At 39.2% G+C, this 20390-nt stretch overlaps 1 protein-coding gene across 3 annotated transcripts; it reads right to left on the bottom strand.

Moving 5' to 3' along the window:
• Nucleotides 1-66: 66 nt before the first annotated feature.
• Nucleotides 67-19543, bottom strand: LOC309697159 (hyaluronidase-1). 3 transcript variants are annotated; one of them, XM_082518844.1, is made up of 7 exons: nt 19092-19543; nt 8985-9618; nt 6830-7078; nt 6101-6247; nt 5715-5801; nt 3592-3774; nt 67-2334 (listed from the first exon to the last, which is right to left on the bottom strand). In XM_082518844.1, exons 2-7 carry the CDS (start codon nt 9558-9560, stop codon nt 1945-1947), a joined length of 1632 nt encoding a protein of 543 aa, XP_082374970.1. In that variant the 5' UTR covers nt 9561-9618; nt 19092-19543; the 3' UTR covers nt 67-1944. The 3 variants fall into 3 exon arrangements, with proteins under 3 accessions (XP_082374970.1, XP_082374969.1, XP_082374971.1); XM_082518843.1 differs by having other exon boundaries at nt 19105-19543; XM_082518845.1 differs by lacking the exon at nt 19092-19543 and adding an exon at nt 17195-17540.
• Nucleotides 19544-20390: the final 847 nt, after the last annotated feature.

Genomic DNA, 20390 nt, shown 5'->3' with positions numbered 1-20390 from the left:
TTTAACAGAATACCACCTCCAGTATTCTGTTACAGTCCTGTGATTAAAAATGAATCTTTACTGCTGCCAGAGGAGTGTAAGTAGCAGTCAGGAGGAAAGACATCAGCAGTGAAGTAAAGTAAAGAAGCAATTGTTGCTGCCCATCAGTCTGCAAAGGGTTAAAAAGCTACTTGCGAACAATTTAAAGTCCATCATTCTACAGTGAGAAAGATTATTCACCTTCCCACGAATGGACGTCCCAGCAGATTCAACCAAAGTAACTGTGTGATATGTTCTGACTCAGACTCTACAGGCCTTAGTTAACATCTTAATTTTTCAAGTTCATGACCCCACAGTTAGAAAAAGACTAATCAGACTTCTGGAACAATGTCCTTTGGATAGACCAGATCGAAGTGGAGATGTTTGGCTATAATGCACAGCACCACATTTGGTGAAATCCAACCACAGCATACCCATACCTACTGCCAAGCACGGTGGTGGAGGGATGGTGATTTGGGCTTGTTTTGCAGCCATGGAATCCAAGACCAAAGTATTCTAGAGTCAAATGTCAGAGTTGGGTCGTGCACGGACAATGATGTGAAGCACAGCAACAAACCTGTGAAAGAAATACTGGAAAAAAAAAGAGAAAAACCCATCCATTGATGAGAGCGTCGCCGATTTTGAAATGCTTTGGCAGGACCTTGAGAGAGCTGTGCATAAAACCAAACAATTGGTGAACTGAAGAGAGGTTGTATTGAAGAGTGGGACAAAATTCCTCTGCAACAATGTGAGAGTCACACAAAAAATGATTTCTTTAGATTATCTAAAGATGGTTGTACAAGCTCTTGGATCATCAAGTGTACTTCAGTTTCACAGGACAGCACAGTCTTATACACAAGACTATATATATATGAATTTGCAGCTTGTCTGGAGTACTGCGTTTACTGCTTTCTTTGTAAGCCATGAAAATGTGGTGTTGAGCCCAGATTTGCCATTTCCCTGAAAGTGAAATGGCAAACCAGAATTGTGCCTTCACTCATTTTATTGTTTACAACTGAGCTTTTCCTACAGTGACGGTTTCCCAGTGTGGAGCGGTGTAGTTCCTGCAGAACTCAGGCAGAGGAGGCCAGAGCACTCAGAAAATATGTGCTGCATCTCAGCAGTATTAACATTTATGATATGTAAAGCTTAAGTGAGTTTTGTGTGTGTGTGTGTGTGTTAATATGGTAAATATGTAGCCCAAGGATGACACACATTCATTGTGTAGGAAATTTGCATTTAAATTCTTCATGCCAAGCTTTAAATAAACTCCCTGTTAAAAGCAGATTCAAAGTTGAGCTTCCCAAAATAAGAGAACGTGACATTTCACTTACCTGGACCATGATTCAGGGATGTGAATAGGTTTGGTTTTATTACCCAGGCACCGTTACCATGGATCATCTACACTTGTAACTAACAGCAGCCTTCGTTACATGCATATGAAATCAGTCACTGACATTTGTGTGTGCTTGTGTGGTTTCTTCTGTTCTTTTATTTCATGATAAAATAAAACATTTATTTTTGAACCAGCCCTTTAACATGACTCATTTCTTGAAATACAAGGGGAGCCAGAGTATTTTGGGCCTTCTCTGGCCATACACACATGCACGGACAAACCTCAAAGCAGTTTTACAAACGTTACCAGTGCGTGGCGAGGTTGGATGACTTTCTGGCTTATTAGTCATTTCTCTTTAAATCCAACCAGTCAGTGTAACCTGAATCTGTTGGCACAACCAGTGGTAGGTCTTCACCCTCAGCTCTGGTCATAGTTTGTCCTTTTCTTAATGATGCACCATTCAGATCACACACTTGGTTAATCGTCTGCACCTGGCAGGGTTTGGATGTTTTGCTCAAGGGCACTTCAGAAGGGCTCACACGTGTGGTTTTGATGCAGTCCTCCAAGAGGAAGGCTGTTCAGTTCAAAATTTAAGGTTCCAGGCTTAGGCTTCCAACCACCAGCAACAGCAAAACGGTGATGCTTGGGGGACTCGGGGGATTGGTACCCTTACCTGTCGATGCTTCCAGTGAAGGTGCTGGAATTCCAGTACCAGCTGTGCTACTCCCACTAAATTCTGTCACAGAGGCACGTTTTGTTGCAGCAGTTGTTGTAGTCTCTGTTACACCTCCAGCATTTGCTTCCAGTGTTCCTCCAAGAGACACTCCATCTTTGGGAGACTGCAGGTCTAAGACATCCTGGTCTTCTGTCTTATACCACTGGCACTGGAAGTCTTTCTTCCAGGTTTCAGCTGGATCCGGTTCAGCTGTCTTAGTGTCTGTGTCCGGCAGATCCGTGGCTTTCGCTGCCTCCACCTGAGACTGATGGCAGAAAATTATGTTATCAGTAACAAACACTACTATATTTACTCTCACAGGAAATATTGCAGTTTTTTGGAGTATTAGTCTAAAGTTTTCTGCACTTTAAGAACTACTCAACAAACCTTGACACCTTCTCCACACTTTTCTCTTCCCAATGATGGAAAGAGAAAAGTGTGGAGAAGGAGAGAAACTGATCGGACAGCGCATCATAGTGCAAATAGACAATGACCCATAGCGTCCTGCAAAATCAACCCAAGAGTTTCTAAAGGCAAAGAAATGGGACATTCTTTAAGCAACAGGTCAGTCAACTGATCTCAAGCCAACAGAGCGTGATTTTCAGCGACGGAGGAATAAACTGAATACAGACAGTCTAAAACAAGCAGCAGTGGAAGATGACTGCAGTAAAAAGATAACAGCATCTCAAGGGAGGAATCCCAGCGCTGGGTAATGTACATGGATTTTAGTATTCAGACTCCAACTGATTTTCATCCAAGTGTTAAAAACAATCATTAATATAATATTTAAAATTACATTAGTCTAACCTTTTGATTTAGATCCTCTGAAAATGGGGGCTATACATAAAAACAGCTGTGCTTCATATTAATGAAGTTAATGCAAAATTTTTCGAAAACCCTTGAACTAAAGCTGAAAGTCTACACTTCAATCACATGTTGATTGTTTGATTTAAAATCCAATGTTATGGTGAGCAGAGGAAAAACTACAAAAAAGCATCATTGCCATTAGGTGTATGCACCTAACCGTGTGTACTGAGTGTTGTGAAATCCTGATCTAGTCATTTACAGAAATATAACACGGTGTTCCTGCTGTGGAGGATCAGACTCCACTGCATCCACCTCCTTTGCATCTTAGCTGCCGTCTTCTTGTCTGTTGAACACAGAATATCCTCAAGCGGTCAAACTCCCTGCTGTTTTTGTTCCCTCTGAGATTAGTTTATATTCCCCCTGATAAAGCATACCTGGTTTACTTTAAATTTTTCTTCTTCAAAATTAGCTTTTATGTTTCCAACTTTTCAAACATGCAGCAGGTTAGGAGCGTGCATCACTGCGTCCCTGTAAACTACAGTAAGCAGACTTTGTGAATCAGTTGTAGAAATCTAGGTTTTATTATATAGCCTCTGGTACCACAATGTGTTTGTCAGCCTTCTCCACAAACATGATTTCACTGCGACTACTACATAGTTCATTCCTGACATGCAGGAAGCTGAAGTTTAAATGGCTTTAAATAGTATTTTCTCACCTTTTCAGCCACTGTGGATGGAGGTGGGAGATGGAGATAGGCAGAGCTTTCTGGATTTTGACGGACACATCTACCTCTTCCTTGACAAAGGGAGGCTGAGCAGAGTCGAGCTGCTGTGGTAACGTTGATGGAGTAGGGTCCCAGGACCTTACGGACAAACTCAGCCAGTTCCTGGCACTCTCTCTGGAAAAAGAGAGGCAGTTTGATGTAAACAGGAAAATGGACGAAACTCTCTTAAAGTTTCCTTTATGAAGTTAAGCGTTGTAGCAGACCACAAAAGTTGTAATGCAAACATAAAAATATATGGGAGGCGAGGAGACCAGTTGCCGGAGAGGAATGTTGTCTTATTCGTGTCTGATTTAGGGTTGTAGCTCCAATCACTAATGCACCCCCATACTTTGATATACCTTTATTAGTCCCACATTAGTCTTCCAGCCAACTCAGGTGGCCTTGCATAGAATGGGAAGAACAGTCTAAACACAGTCCATTATCAGGGTGTTGTTGTTCAGCTCCAGCCTTGAGACCGCAGCTGGCGCCAAAGGGGTATCCGTATGAAGTGATGGTGGTTTTTACGTTAGTGCGAACAGCTCATGAATTTCAAAGCTGTTCTAACAGTCCGACACTGGTCTCTCAATCTCCCGTTGGAGAGCCGCGAGCTTCTCCATGATGTTATCAAACTTACACTCCGTGATGTTGTCATTCTTGTGCTCAAAGAGCCGATTCTGAGAACTCACGACTGCAGTGAGCTTCTCCAAGATGTAATCCAGTTTGCACTCAGAGGTGTTATTCCGAGCGAGCCCCTCCAAGATGTAATCCAGTTTGCACTCAGAGGTCTTATTCTGAGTATTCACGGCAGCCGTAAGCTTCTCCAAGATCTTATCTGTGCTGACTCAATAAGCCCATTTTGAGAAACTCACGCCTCGTCCCATCGTTTCAGTCCCAGCGGGCAGCCTTGTGGGGGTTTGAACAGCCGGTTCCGCTCTCTTAATTCTTCGATAAGTCAGGGCCAAGCCAGCTCCGATCAGCAAGAACCTTGTTATCATGGTTCCGAATAGGTAGATATCTTCAGCACTCAGGCTCACCCAAGCCCAAACTTCTCATTGAGAAAGGGGTGTCAATTGCATTCAGGGACCAGTTGATCAAATCCATAATTCTCTTGTAGGTTTTAGAGAACAGACTGTGAGAGAGTGTTCCAGGGAAAAGTAATACAAAAAACACGAGACTAGACAAGGACACAAGAGGCTAAGCAGGGAAGCTAAGGGAGGGGAGGAGAGGAGAAAAGTGCGACCGCCTTCGTCAAGAGCAAGAGCAGAATTTTGATACCATCAGGGATGCAGGCTTTTGAACTGAGTGCTGATCACAAGTTGAATTGTTCTGCTTATTTTCATTCCCGAGGACAGAAGCCATTTTTTCTACACAGATTTTCGATTCCTCTGACCACAGAAGAGTTTTTCACTTTCCCTCAGTCCATTTTAAATGAGCTTTGGCCCGGAGAGGATATGTGGATTGTGCTCACATATCTCTTTAACCTGGATTTGTAGATGGCCGGGTGAGCTGTGTTCACGGACGATGATTTCTGGAAGTGTTCTTGAGCCCATGCGCTGATTTCCATGACAGAATCGAGCCTGTTTGTAATTCAGGGTTGTGTGAGGGCCCAAATATTATGACCATCCAGTACTGATGTTTGGTCTTGTCCCTTCCACCCACACATTTCTCAAAGTTTTTGGACTCTTTTTGATGATATTATGTACTGTAGATGATTCGATACTAAAAGTCTTCACAGTTTTATGCTGTGGAATGTTTTCCACCTCTCTAAGACCTAAGATGCTCTTTTTATACCCAATCACGTTACTGACCTGTGGCCAGTTTACCTAATTAACCTAATGTTTCCCTTTTCTAGACGTTTGCTGCCCTCACCCCTGCCATCACATTTAAACTGAGCCAATGTTTTTTTTTAAATTTCCACAGTTTGACATATTTTTATGTTCTACTGAAGTAAAATATGGGTTTATGAAATTTGCAAATCACTGTTTTCTGTTTATTTATATTTCACACAGTGTCCCACATTTTTCAGAAGTAATGAGGGTGCAGAGCATGCTGTGGTCTTTATGCACAGTGTGTACCTCTGTTTTAGTCTCACTTCTCTCCCACACGACAACTCCTGCTGTTCCCATGGCAGCACTTTCTCCTACGCTGCTGACCAGATCAGCCTGTAACAAAAAGACGAAGAAAATGTGCAATAAATTAAGCCATGAAAGGTCAATACAATGGCTTTGTAATATTCAGTGTATATTACAGTGGAACTATCTGTTTATTAAGCCATGAATCATAATCCCATAAGGAAGCTGTGAAGCAACAGAAAAACACATTTTCTGAGATTACATTTTAAACTGGAATATGTCACTGGAATTAACTTCTGCACTTCATCTGTTTATGTTTTGCTTGACTATTTAAGTAAAATATGTTTGCTGTGCACTACAAGTGTATATCATTGTATCTTATGTCTTACCTGTGATAAAAAAGTGTTAGTTGAGGCATAAACACTCTTAACAAGAGGAAATACTGGAAGGTCAAACTCTGCCCCGCTTGCAGAAGATATTCGTAGTGCTTCCTTTATTTGACTGGATAAAAAAAGTCTGGCTCCAGGTGTCCCACTCTATAAAAAAGCAAACATAATGCACACACTTTTAACAGAAATAAACGGTGTCATCTTGTGGTGATCAAAGCTCCTTTTCCAGGTTTCTTCTTGACATGGACATGTGTTTACTGTGCAGCGTTTTAGAATTGAAATTGGTTGGTCTTTGTCAAATGCAAAAACACTCAGGTTTTTTTGGCTCTTCTCGGTACTGTATCTCTGAGCTCACAGAGATGTTGGCATGCATTAACTCTGACAGGTAAAAGGTTTCAAACCAGACGTGACCTTCTTCTTTTTTTGGTTTTACACTAGGAGCTGCCTTTCTACAGTCGGGTAGATTTTGACAGCCCAAGAAGTGAAACTGAGCTGGAGAACAGTTTTTGGGACTTGTTCTCTTCTCCCTAGTTTTCCCTCTGCTTGTCTGACAGACAAGCTGAAGTACACATGACAGTGATTAGGTTTTCAGTGCTCCCTAAACACAATGTTTTCTATTATCATAGTTTTATCATACAAATAAAGGTGGGTCATAATAGCAATACATAATAGCAATTACAAGCAAATAAAACTGTTCACTTAAAACATACACGTGGAAAAGTTACTGACCTGCAGCTTCTCCAGGGTGAGGAGAGGGTAAAGGGCAGAGCTTCGTTTCCATAGCCATGAAAGCTCATCATTAAGAGCCATCTCTGCAGGGGGGCACTGGCCGGTGTAATTGGCTAACATGGTTTGAGTTGGGTCGCTATTGTAGCAGCTAGGGTAAGGGGAAAAGCCCCATAATGCTTTGGGTCTTAACCTTTTGACCTCCCGTAGAGTCTCCATCATTACTGACTGGGCTGCTGCCTCGAAGTCCACCTGTGAAAACATGAGCAGATCTTTATGTCTTTTAAGGGGAAATTTCTGTTTTGTGGTCTAAAAAGACTTTGGGCACGTCATCATCCCGACACATTTTATTTGATGATAAACAACAAAATACAACACAAGATGACAGAAATGTACAAGCAGGTCTTATCAGCTCAATGAACAGGACTTCTTGGCAGTATCAGCAGTATTTTTTTGACACTTTGTTACTAGTAGTCTTTTACAAAAGCACATAATTTATTTCCTTTTTCTTAGTTGTATCTATGAAAAATGCCAAATATAACACAGTTTGAGAGACATGAAGTTGTACTTTTGCACCAGCAAGGTGATTCCTAAACTGTTATTGGAATAAAACTTGGTATATGTTAGCCTTGTGTGCAGTGTGTCCTTAACACATTTGAGGATTTGGGGTTTGGTTTTTTTTAGCCACACAGTATCATCTAGACAGCATCTAATTGGCACCAGGTTTATTTTTGAGTGTGATAATGATTCCAAACACACTGCCAATACAGTAAAAGCTTGGATGGATAGAAAAGTACACAATGGAACACTACAGTTGATAGACTAGCCTCCCCAGAAGAAGCCAACCCATATGGAAAAGAAATAGCAAAAGCATATATGATTTACTCATGAAAGTGGCCACTTTCTCATTACTTTCATATATTTTTTTAGTAAGTATACAAAACATACAAGTTTCATTATATAATTTTTCAAGGGATCTTATATGTGTTTTCACTCTTGTATGCTTTTCATACAAGTTTCATACAAGACAGATAAAAACTTTATAAGATTTATATATATCTTTTCCATATGGGAATGCACTGATAAACACAACTCATCTGCGACACATTTCTTTGCAATAGGGGATTCGACACAGCTGGTTGCTTATATTCCTGTGTAAAAGCTTGGTCACTGAGTGCCTCTGTCATTTTGCAATTTAAATTACTTTCCTGCAGCAACTATGAATTTCTGAATTTCTGTTTCAAATCTATGAGGTTCTGTCTGGACTGAATGCAAGTAGTTAATGTAAATTTCTGTTTAATATGAATTTCTTTGTATGTACATTGTAGTTTTGGTTGTGCTGCAGTTACCAGCCACTGTTTACCCAGTAGAACTATAATGTTACAGGAAGAGACCTACAACAGATCAAAATCAATATATATATATATATATATTTAAATACATTACCTTAAAATAATTTATTAAGAGTTTACTACAAATAGTTGATACTATAATTTGATTGACATTTTATTAGCAATATTCTCTGCCTTTACTAAAATGCCTTTTACCATGCTGGCCTTGATAGTACACCAAATACATCTGAAATCTCTTTAGCAGTTTTATTACATAAATACAACTGCTTAGAGTTGCTAAGTGTGAATATGTGGTTAAAATATCTTATTTACACCTATTTATGTTCACACAAATTGTCTAAATTAATGCAAGTTGTGTATTTTCTAAGGCCAGGCTGAGGTTTAAATGATAATCTCTCTGCTACAAAATGATGCCAAGGATCACTTTGTCCAAGTGAGTCATCACATAAAATACACTCACGAGATAAGTACCAAATTTTCAGTCTGACTTTCTTCTACATTTTCCTTCCTCACATTTCCTCATCGTCTTTCTCTTTATAGTTTATTACACTGTTACTTTAAAATCTTGCCTGCTTAATGATGCAACTTTGGTGTGATAACCAAAAGCAAAATAGACCATAGTGGGGCTTTTAGTAGCAGTATTTCTTTTGAATTTTTCATCAAACATTTTTTCTTAAAACAAAGTTGGCTTCTTCCCAGTTTGCCCTGAACTTTAAAATGAACTCATCTTAGCATTTTTACCTTTTCACCATCTTTTCTTCGTGCCATAGTGGCTCTTTATTTCTACCACCTTGGACTTTCCTTACCTTTGACCACTTCTCCACTTCTGCAGGGGTCCAGTTAGGAAAAAAACCCTTGAGCAGTTTCTTTGATGCCTCCACATATAACGCTTGCTTCTCTCGACTCCGCGACCACTGAGGGACCCACTCACCCCAACGCAGTACCCCCAGACCAAGGTACCTTGGGGCAGGTAAAGCTTCCTCTAAGTCCTGCTTCATCTTCTGGAGGTGAGTTTCCAGCCGTGTGTGCTGTGGTAGTCCCCCATTTATTGGCGTGTCTATATCTACAAAGTAAGGGTAGTTCCCCAATGTATCTTCATAAAAGACAGCTACACGGCTGTCCCGTTCCATCCCGAAAGAGCCGGGATCTGGCCGACCAGAGCAGGAAGAATCAGGGATACCCCAGAAGATAATAAAAGGCTGTCCAGACAGGAGAGGGGGGAAGGCTGGCCGCGGTGGAGCAGCTGTACAGATGCCAGCAAAGGCAGCAATCATGAGGAAAAAGAGAGCTGATAAAGAAGCAGAGTGAGTTCTGAGATGGTAAAGTTTCAGTTTTGGTTTTGGCTGTGGGTCTTGATGAGACCGAGGCTCAGTCCACGCCATTGAAGCAGTTCCCTCTCAGGTTCTCGTCTCCTTGAGCCCCTCACAGCAAATCAAGTTCCTGGAAAACACAAAGCAGGAGTTAAACTTTATTCTATAAAGAGATGCAGTTGCTAAACAATGTCACCATCAAGTTGTATGCAGCAAGTGATGAACAAGTTATTTGTTGTCAGTTAGTTGTTGAAGGTCATTTGAGCTCATTAGAGCAACTTGAAACATTAAGAATGGTCACTGGGGAATAACCTGTCCCAGATATCTGTGGATCTTAAACATGTATGTAAACATTCGAATTGGCTTTCCACTTGTTTGATGATGCCCTCATGGTGCACTTTACACATCTGCTTGAGCTCAAGAATACTCACCACATGTTGGTGAGAGACACTAAACATAACTTCTATTTTACAAGGAAAGTCCAGAAGGAAAGAAACCCACCACCCATGACCAGATGTGCTCATTGACACTGCATCTTCTCAGGACTGTAACTGGCTTGATGGCCATCTTTTTTTGCAGTTGTGTTCATTTTGTTGCAACAGTTAGGATGGGAAACTTTGATCTTATTTGTTAATACATAAGCTTTGCTGATTGCATTTAATAACCAGTACTGATTATTATCAGTCAGAAATGCTGAAAAGGCTTTTTAAGGTCTAAATGGTAAAATTTAGATTTCATGTATCAGTCACATTGTACAAAACCCGCTCTTCTTCTTTTACACTGACAAAATGCCCAATGACTAACAGCACAGTAAAATACATTGTTTCATAGATACATTTTCTGGGTTGCAGGGTTTCAAGCAGTCCAAGCAGAGATGTCTAGATGTCCCTCTCCTTTGCCACCTACTCCATTTTGACTGGAACGACAACGAGGAGTTTGCATAATCATGTCTCCCGGCTCTGCCTTGGGGATTCCTGCCAGTAGGATTCCCAAAAACACACACACTAAGGAGGTGCTCAGGAAGCATCTTAATCAGATGTCTGGACCACCTCAGCTGCCTACTATTGGTTTGAGTCCCCGTGAATGACTGAGCTTCTCACCCTACCTCCAAGGGAGACCCAGGAAGAACCTCGTTTTCACCGGTTGTGTCTGTATTATATTGGTCACTACCCAGAGCTGTCGTTCATTGGTGTGGAAAGGAACGTATAGGTCAACCAGTAAATGGATAACTTCGCTTCACATTCAGTTCCTTCCAGTACAGCACTGCTGCAGACGTTGCACCAATCTGTTATCAGTCTCCCACAACCTTCTTTACTCCCATGTGAACAACACCCCAAGGTACTACTCTTCCACTCGGGCCAGCAACTCAATCAACCCAGAGGGGGGACTCCACCTTTTTCTGGCTGAGATCCATGGCCTCTGACTTGGAAGTGCTAATTCTCATCTCAGCTGCAAACCACCCCAGTGCAAGCTGGAGGTCACGGCTTGCTGGAGCCCTCAAAAACCATTGCAACAAGCAGGCACAAGATCCTGAGACCAACAGGTCACATCTGTAACCCACTGTTGCTCTCAGAAAGAGACCTCAATCAAACCCATAGCCTCTTTTGATATTTCTACTGCAAGCTTAATACAGCTCTTTTTGATTGATCTGATTAACCCCCTGAAATCCTGAAGGTGCACAACACACAAACACACATGGCACCAGTGGTTTACGCTGAGTAGTTGAGAATCTTGTTAGGTTACAAGAGTGTTTGGTTCTGAGAGAGTAGATAAGAAGTTTCAAATATTTATTTCACCCTTAAATTCATTGATGCTATAAACACTTTTAAATAGTTTTGCTATCTTTAACATGGAGTAAAATACTTTTTTTTTTTCATTTTTAACACTCTTTTCCTTAAAGTAACTTTATGAGTCACATTTTAATTTCTATTCAGTGTGACCACTGTGTGACTCACTCGGCTAATTTGGATCATAATGAAGTGCTAATATATGCACCAAATTATCCCGTCAGTTCAGATAGCTAGAGAAAACTGAGGGGGAAAATAGGAGAAAATTCAAGTCTAGTTAGTGTAGGACCACATTTAAGCATATGTTTGCCTCTCAGCCTTTAAAGATTTTTTTTTTTTGTTGTGGGACGCTTTGTTTTAGATTAACACAATTCAAAGCGGCACAAGAGGTACTGCTTTTGCTTCCTGCCAGTGAATGTGCATGAAGTTTTGGATTGTTTGAGTAATTACTATAAGAATATAGTGATTAAAAGTCTAAACTGGGGTGAGTGAGTGGCTTGCTCAGGAATAATGAACTATGAATGCCCGGGTATCCTTTTACATTTCTGTAGAAAAGGAGGGGAGAGCAAGATCTCTTGCAGCTTCTTGTTAAAACAAAAACAAAACACACACACACAAACTAGAAAATAGAGAACTGTCCATGGAAACAATTGTCCAATTGGGAGGGAGAGACACTGTTGTTGTACTCTGAAGGAGTGTTGTTCAGCAGGCAGCGCAAGATATGAGCTAATAAGAACTGAAAACAGCACTTGTGTTGCTTTTTTGTGTAGGCAGAAAAACTGATAATGGAGGGAGACTCTGCATTGCTAAAAGTGGCAGAGGAATACTTCTGCTGTGACACCATAGCATCATTATCTGTGTGAACTGACACAGATATGCACCAAGATCTGCTCACGATATAAATACAAAATATAAATTTTTAATGGGGGTAAAGATGCCAGGCAAACTGTCTATTAAATTGGTAGCATGCAGAGATATGTGACTTTAGACAATATCACTGCATCTGTGCCCTAGCATAAGGAGTGGATATATTACACGTTGTTTTTGGTTGTTTTTTTTTGACATTTTAAATCATCAAATTTTTGCCTCCAAACCCTCGTCTTGGACCAGGACCGACATGCCAGCGGTGGATTTGTCTGTGAATCTATGTCCACTCAGTAGGTAGAGACTTCACACAAGGTAGCCATACCCTAAAGCGTACCCTGCTTTATGGTCAATTTTACTATAAATTGGAGTATAATTTACTAAATTAAAATGATGCTGTGTTCAACAAGATTTGAGGCTGTTACAGTATTAAATAAATTAAGAAGTGGAGCCATTTTTTCCTCATAGATTTCTTGGAGCCAGGGGTTTCTTACACATTAGCACACTCATCACACCAAGAAGCAGTGTTCATCTTTTATATACAGTGCATATATACAGAGCATTGGGCATGGATACTGGGAACTTGAGATTTCCAATACTGGAACTGTTTGTCTGTGGAAACCCATGCTATAAAGTTTTTGTATGATGTTAATGCCAAAGGACATGAGCGATGCAGTTATTGAGTCAGCAGAGCACTCGTGACTTTTATGCATTATGCACCTCAGCACTCAGTGACCCCCACACTTTACATGGACCCTCACTTTGTGGGTGACTTACTGTAATTCCTAAATGCCTCTAATTTGCAATAATACCACTTACAGTTGATTATGGAATATCTAGTAGCACTTAGGAACAAACCATTACTACACAAATGTTCGTAAAGACAGACTGCATGGCTAGATGATTTTTATAAACCTGTTGCCATGAGACTGAAAGCACATGAATTCAAGAATTAGGACATGTGGCCCAATACCTTTTGTCCATTTAGTGCATGTCTCTGCAGAATTGTTTTCTTTTTATGCATTTATGCTGATCCTACTGAGATACGGCACCTCTTCTGCCAGAGGTTGTGGTCAAGGTAGGGAGAAAACCATTTATCCAGTGGAGCTCTTGGAATAAAAGAAAAATATTGTTTGGTCTTTAGGAGCAGTGAATTGTACTGGTACACAGTAACATGTTCTGGCAGCTGTACAGTTTAAAAACTGCAAAGCAACCTGACAGACTGTGTGCACATAAATAATAACGAATAGGGCTAATCTTTCTAATCTTAAAAGTACGACGGCTCTTAAACAAACATAAAAGCCTTCAGGAGCCCATTAGTATGTATAACAAAGGTAAGCGTGTCATCTAGCTGGATGTTAGGCCTTTTGTAAGAGGTAATCCTCTCGAAACGAGTGCCATCCTTTTACAGTTTAAATCTAAATTAACAAGAGAAATCTGCAATAACTTAAAGGAAGTTTGTCAGTTTTACTTCACTTTATCAAATTGTGTCCAATTCCTCTGTGTTAACAAGGGCTTGTTGCATTCTTGTGCTTTCCAGACGTTATCTTTTTTTTTTTTTTTGTTCACCAGGTGCTTGTCACATTTTGGTGAAAAATGTTCTAACAATTGCTTGTTAGCAGTGGCAACTCTTCTCGGGAGCACAGATAGCTGCATACTCTCTAACAAGCCATTAAAAAGGGAAATGTCCCACTATTTGAGTGCCTGCTGGGGACTAAGTAGAATTTTAAATGCCACCAGCTTCCCGCAACATTTAATATGCTGCTTGCAAATAAATGCATAAGGATGTCACAGCATCCACTGCCCTCAATACTTCTATACATCTGGTGGTTTTAATTGTCGATACATTTGATCGACTTAGCCAATAAGAAACGTGAAATTAACATAACAAAACTGGAGCGTGAGGTATGGCTGTCCGTCAGGTAATGTCTGCACACACCCCCGTTTGAACAAATAACACAAAGTACAGTGTTTGCACAGCTATGATAGAAAGCTACACTATATGCATTTGTGAAAAACATAGAAAACACTAATGTATTTTTAAACAGCAACTTAACATCTTATCCCATCTCAGATGAGCCAGTTTCGAGAACATTTCCTGCTTAACTATCTCAGATTTGCATAAAAATGTAATGTTGATAAATGTTAACATTTATAAAGATTGCTGTGGAATTTTAGATTCACATCAAATTATTTTAAAGATTCAAGCCTTCCTCTGCGCATTGAAATCGGAGAGTGAATGTGAATATCTCAAAAAAGTGTTAAAGCCTGAACATTTCAGCTATCTTTCTTATCATCAAAATGAATCAATGCCTTCCTGATTAAAAATAAAAAATAAAAAAAATCCAGCACTCAAAGTCACATACAATACTTGAGCATACATAATTAAAGTGGCATTTGTGACAAACTTGTAATGATATATAAAGAAATTACACAATACTGTAAAATAAAGCTTATAGAATACTTTCGTTGTGACAAAAAAGAAGAAAATGCCATTTTCATTCAACTTTCAAGATGGTCATTCCATCGTGAACCATCGAATTTTTTTAATGTTTTTTGTTAAACCATCTTTGATTTCCCTTTTTATGATCCAAGGTTTGGACAGTTTCACAGAAATCGTTACGGCCGAGCAGAAGGCTTGGTTAACTTCAGACAGAATGAATCATTTATATGAATTCATCATATTCCTGCTTTAGTACAAGGTATTCAAGTCATTTCATTGATTTAATGTAAACTAAACTGCGTGGCCAAAAAATAAAAAAAATAGAAATCACCACTTGGATTTGAGATGAATAAGTTGGCTGGCTACAGATCATTTAACCCTAAGTGATGCGGTAAACAAGAATCATGTTGGAAAACATACCAAGGGATTGGACCTTAACAGCTGTGTTGCCTTAAGAAAACCACTTATCAGTCAGTGTGGTAGGACTTGACTTAAGCGGTCAAAGAAGTGCAGGAGACTGATGCTGTCCAGTGTAGCAAGTGATTTATTCACCATTTTGTGACCCAAACAATATTTACAAAGAAACAAATAAGAAACTCAACTCTATAATTAACTCAGTTCAAATAAACATAACTGAACTTAAATCAAGGGAAATTAAGGTCAAACTGCACACAGCTACACTGACCTGGACCTCTCTCCTCAAACACCTGAGTTCTGCTTAAATAGTCCACTTAACCAAACGATTTCTCCTCTGGACTATTCCATTCAGTAGGTAAGATGAACATAACGATATTCAAACCTCCACTACTACTCTTTACTAGCAACATAAACTTTATGGTGTAATCAATACATATTACAACAATAAGTCTATTTCTCCATAAACACTCTAAAATCAACTTTATGAAATTACAAGAATTCTTCCCCTTCTGCACTTGGTCTCTTCCTGTGACCTCAGATTAACCCAGAAGCTGTAAAGCAGGAAGTAAAACTACATTTCCTCCTTTTGTTTCTGGAAGACAGGTAGGTAAGTTTAAACAATACAAATTAACAGTTGAAGTAAATAACAACTTAACAAACTCGTAGAAATTGATTTAAACCAAAGATGTTATATTATATAATCTGTAAAAGTGCAAAACATAAACATGTTTGCCTATTGCAGATTACATGTGAAATATGGTTAAATCAAAACAAGAATGTTAACTAAGAATATGGACAAATGGTGTTCTCACCCACTTTGTCACAGTCAGCCGGATTTGATAGGGTGCAACGGGAAAAGGTGATGTGGTCTGAGGAGTCCAGATTTTTCCTGTTCCAGTCTAGCTTCAGCAACAATATATGCTCAAAAAGTAAGTTGGCTGACTCTGAATACCGATTCTACAGGTGTGTCCATCAGTGGATTTTTGCTCTCCTGATGGCTTCTGCATGATCCAAGATGACAATAGCTGAATTCATTAGTCTCAAATTGCAAAAGAGCGCTTTAGGAGCATGAATCATCATGGTCTGGCCACCCAGAATCCAGATCTTAATCCCATTAAAAGTCTTTGGGATGTACTAGAGAAGACTTTACTCTGTGCTTTTGATGAATCTTAGCTTCTAACTGCAGACACCTATAGTAAAATTTGCTAGAACCTCATATATTCCAAATATTTTCATAACAATTTGTGGGGTGCACTCTAAAATACAACCAAAGGTCTTTTAAAAGATGTGTCAGTGGTAAAAAGTGAAAGCATTTGCATTAAGTGATGTAATGTATATTTTACAGAATGAACTCCCAATCACATGTTATTGTTTCAAGGTATTTTAGTATTACAACGCTGGTCTCTAATTTATTTATTTATTTTTACCATAACCATAATCCAATAATACTCTATATAATCCTGTCTGTCTGCTAGTAGTGAGTGGTAAATGTGTTATCCAGCTAATCTGTCGTCAATAAGCCTTTGTTTATGTTAACTCTTCTGCTGTCTGGGATCCTGAACCCTCCACCTCTACAAGCAAGTAAAGGGCACTGCAGCTGTAAGGGTTACATGTACTGTTTGCCCCCAATGTGTCAGCTTTATATTACACAAAAGATTTGCACAGGAAAAAAAAAAGAAAATTAATGCTTTGTGTGTATGGGAGGTTGATTTCCTTTTAGTTGATAGTTATAGTTTACTTACACTGCTGTTTATTCATAAAAAGTTTCCTTTCTTTACTGGGTCTTTCAGCCACAATGGAGTTAATGAATTTATTATAAATCCATCATTTTCAGTGATTTTCTGATGTGTTTCTTGAGATTTTTTGATCTCACACTTCATTTGTCTGCTCGTGTCCCATGAAAGCTATCATGCTGTGCCAATCACACAAGGAAATCTGTTATTTTTACCTGCTGAGACTCAGATTTGATCTTGTCATCATCAAATAGGTAAAAAAAAATACAATTAAAAAAATGCACTTAATGAATAAACAATCCATTAGAGCAAGACATAACAGCATAAAATATTAAATTTAGATTTCATTAGAAAGCCTGGCAACTGTAACTTGTTATCTATCTTTGGTACTGACTACTTCAAGTTGGCTACAGTTCAGTACAACAGACTGTCTGCATATTAGAAACTTGCTGTCCTTTTTACCTTTAATTTGGGGCTGCACTGTCCAGTCTGTCCTGGTGTGCTTTTGCTCAATGAAGACAAATACTGATATTAGTCAATACGGACAGGAAATCAGCCAAAACCACAGTAACAATTAAAAAACCCATTCATATGAAGCACTCAATTATTTATATGATGATAGTAATGACACACGTTGGGCAGGAAATCTAAAGGGTTAGAGCAGGGGTGGGCGATATATTTCCCCATAGGGCCACATGACAACCTGTGGCCCCTGGTGGGTGGGCACAGGTTGTCATGTTGTGGAAAGCCGCACTAATAAGCTGAACTCAATTCTGCTCAATACTAATTTGGTCTCTTTCTAAGCTTATGGATCTGGACTTCCACATTAGAGGTTAGAGAGTAGGAAACGACCTCAAGAAGGTGAGGTGAGCATTTTCCCCACTTATTATTAACCATGGATGTTGCCTAACGGTAGCCACTTAGTGTGGGGAGTCACTCTAATGTGAGTCCTTCCTGGTAGATGCGAAACATTCAGAATGATTGCCGCTTTTGTTGGTGTCGTTGAGAGGCAGCTTGTTTGTGCGTACAAAAAATACAATTTGTATTCTAAAGGTCAAGTCACTTTTATTTACATTTATTTAAAACAGCAGAAGGTGACCCAAAGATGCATTGGCATTCCTGGTGTCCAAACCCCCAAAAGACAAATGGTGTTCTTTTGTGTTTACTCAGGTTTACCTCTGTTACTTATAACATGTATTCGCTTGGAGCTCAAGGTGCTTTATTATGCACTAAAAACAAACAAACAAAAACCTTTAAATTAATACATTTTTTATAAGTTTAACAGCTAGTCAAGAATTGCCTGAACTAATGACTACCGACTGAGAAGGCTTTTGTTCAGGAGTCATGCTACTTATTATTGCAATACAACACTCAAAATAAGAAAAAGATTTTAGAAAAGATTGTTATGCACTTAATGTTCCTCAAAACATCTTTTTTTATTTTATAGCAATATCTATATATTTTCATAGGGAAAAAAAACGAGATTTCATATTACACATCCGTTGCCCTTATTATTATAGTTATGGAAATGCAAACTGTCCAATGCAGTTCTGAATTTTTAGACATGCACTACAGGGGCACAATATCAAATAGTAATGTATAGAGTCATATATATATATATATATATATATATATATATATGTTTGTTATATACAATAACAAAGCACACACGTGAATCACACACGTTGGATATAAAAAAATAAATATAAGATTAATGAAAACTTTAACATAGTTACTAATCAGCTATCAGGATATTTATTGTTAAAATACTCTGTAACAATTGAAAGTTCCCCAGTGACGACCTTGTACATCGTTAAATTGTATCAGTATTTACCAGCGTGACTACTGATATGCAGCATTCAATTATGGGTCTCTAAATAAAACTTTTGATATTCAAATACGTTAATAAATGCCCAAATCTGCTCCTGTCTGTTTACAGTATTATAAACCTTTAATACATTTTTTGTGCTTACATATTTGTCATATTTGTTGAAAGACTTTTAAACGACATCACAGAAGTTTTTTTTAATGTAACAATGATGACTACTCTACATTTATTCAAAGTTCTAGTGTGTAAAATGACAAAATATTATGCACATTATCGTGGATTCTCTAAGTGAATGGCATGTAACTCAGGTCTGCAGATTTTGTTTAAAAAAAATGTCTACAAAGACACTACTGCGGTGAAACCAACTACTGCTAAACTACATGTAACTTTTTACCTGATACCATCAACTTGTTGATATGGTAACTTGAGGCTAAAACATTGTTGCCCGCACCTCAAATACATGCTTTTGCTAAATGTATTTGCATTTTGGTTTAAATCATTCTTTTTTTTATGTTAAATAAATAAACTTACCAAACAAACTTACCAAGACCAACATTGTTCCCGTGTTTAGTCCTCACACACTGGACAATGTGAGAGTTTCTTCTTCCTGCACTAAAATGTTTGATTCCTCCGTCTTCAGTTTTACTCCTTAACCTCCCATAGAGAAAAAACATGGAATCCCGCTGGATTTGCGATGGCATGGATGAGCTGTGCATGTATAACATGCAGCAAAAAAGTCTGACATCCAGAAGGGAGAGAGCAAGGAAGGGAGCAAAATTACAAAATTTCACAGCAAATCTGAAAGGAGAGAGACTATGTATCAGGATGAGGAAATAGAGGGTTGGAAAATCTAACAGAAAGGAAAAAAGAAAATAAAAGTGTTAAAAAAAATTCAGAAAGAGAGGCTAGACATTGACAGTGCGTTCGCCAGATAGAAAGATGCGTGGGCAGGAGTGTGTGTGTGAATGTGTGTGTGTGTGTGCGTGCATGTTTGACCTCGCCTTCACAGCCAACTTAAGCTTCCTTACTAAAAGTAAGCGGGGTCAGTGGCGTCCATGTCGACTCACATGACCAGTGACACCGACTGTAATCCCATAATCCCCTGCTCTACCGCTGCTGCTCTTGGCTGAATAAACACCCATGCTGTGGAGGATCACACCTGTCTTCCGTCTTTTCGTCCTCCCTCTTCATCCTTCCTATCTTCTCCTCTTCCTCTTCCCCTCAGTCACCTTTCGTGCTCTAACCTACCCTAAACACAATTTGTTTTGTTTAACTTCCTTTTAACTTCCCCTCTCCTCCTTTAGCCATCCCTCTGCTCCAGCTCGCTACCTCCCACCAAAATCCCTCTCTCCCTAATCTTGATTCTTCCACGTTTGACTCTGTTGATCCCTGTTTATCTAGGGTTCACAGGGAGACACCAGCTTTGTCTGGCTTGGTGTGATGCAGAAATAAACTACTGTATCCTCTTTCTCTATGTTTCTTCCTGTGCTCACGTGTGAAACGATGAGCAGAAAGTAGATAAACATCATTCAAGTACCCAAGGTGGGCAGGTATGTACAGACCCTGTCAACAACATTAATCCTCGACTGATAGTAGCAGCGTGATTATATGAACGCATATGAAAAGCCACTTTTAATCTAACTTGGGATAAATCATGCATCAGTGGACCGTCTTGTATTTGAGGCTGATTACATTTAAATGAAAAAACTGTGCATTTATATCCTCCAATTTTCCACATTCGTTCCTTTGTTTAGTCCTCTCTCCATCATCTTTTTCTTCATTGTCTTTTTTCTTTTTCCATTTTATCGCTTATATGTTTCTATCCCAACC

This window comes from Aulonocara stuartgranti (genome assembly GCF_965226115.1).
Source record: "Aulonocara stuartgranti genome assembly, chromosome: 20".
Classification (NCBI taxonomy): Eukaryota; Metazoa; Chordata; class Actinopteri; order Cichliformes; family Cichlidae; genus Aulonocara; species Aulonocara stuartgranti.
This window is presented reverse-complemented; position numbering and strand designations above follow the sequence as displayed.

Excerpts from the sequence above, each read along its gene's own strand:
- LOC309697159 (XM_082518844.1), bottom strand. The coding sequence starts at position 9,560 with ATGGCGTGGACTGAGCCTCGGTCTCATCAAGACCCACAGCCAAAACCA. Across the intron at positions 3,775-5,714 it reads GAAGTGAGACTAAAACAGAG|AGAGAGTGCCAGGAACTGGC; the intron begins GTACACACTGTG and ends CTCTTTTTCCAG. Across the intron at positions 2,335-3,591 it reads CATCCACAGTGGCTGAAAAG|TCTCAGGTGGAGGCAGCGAA; the intron begins GTGAGAAAATAC and ends TTCTGCCATCAG.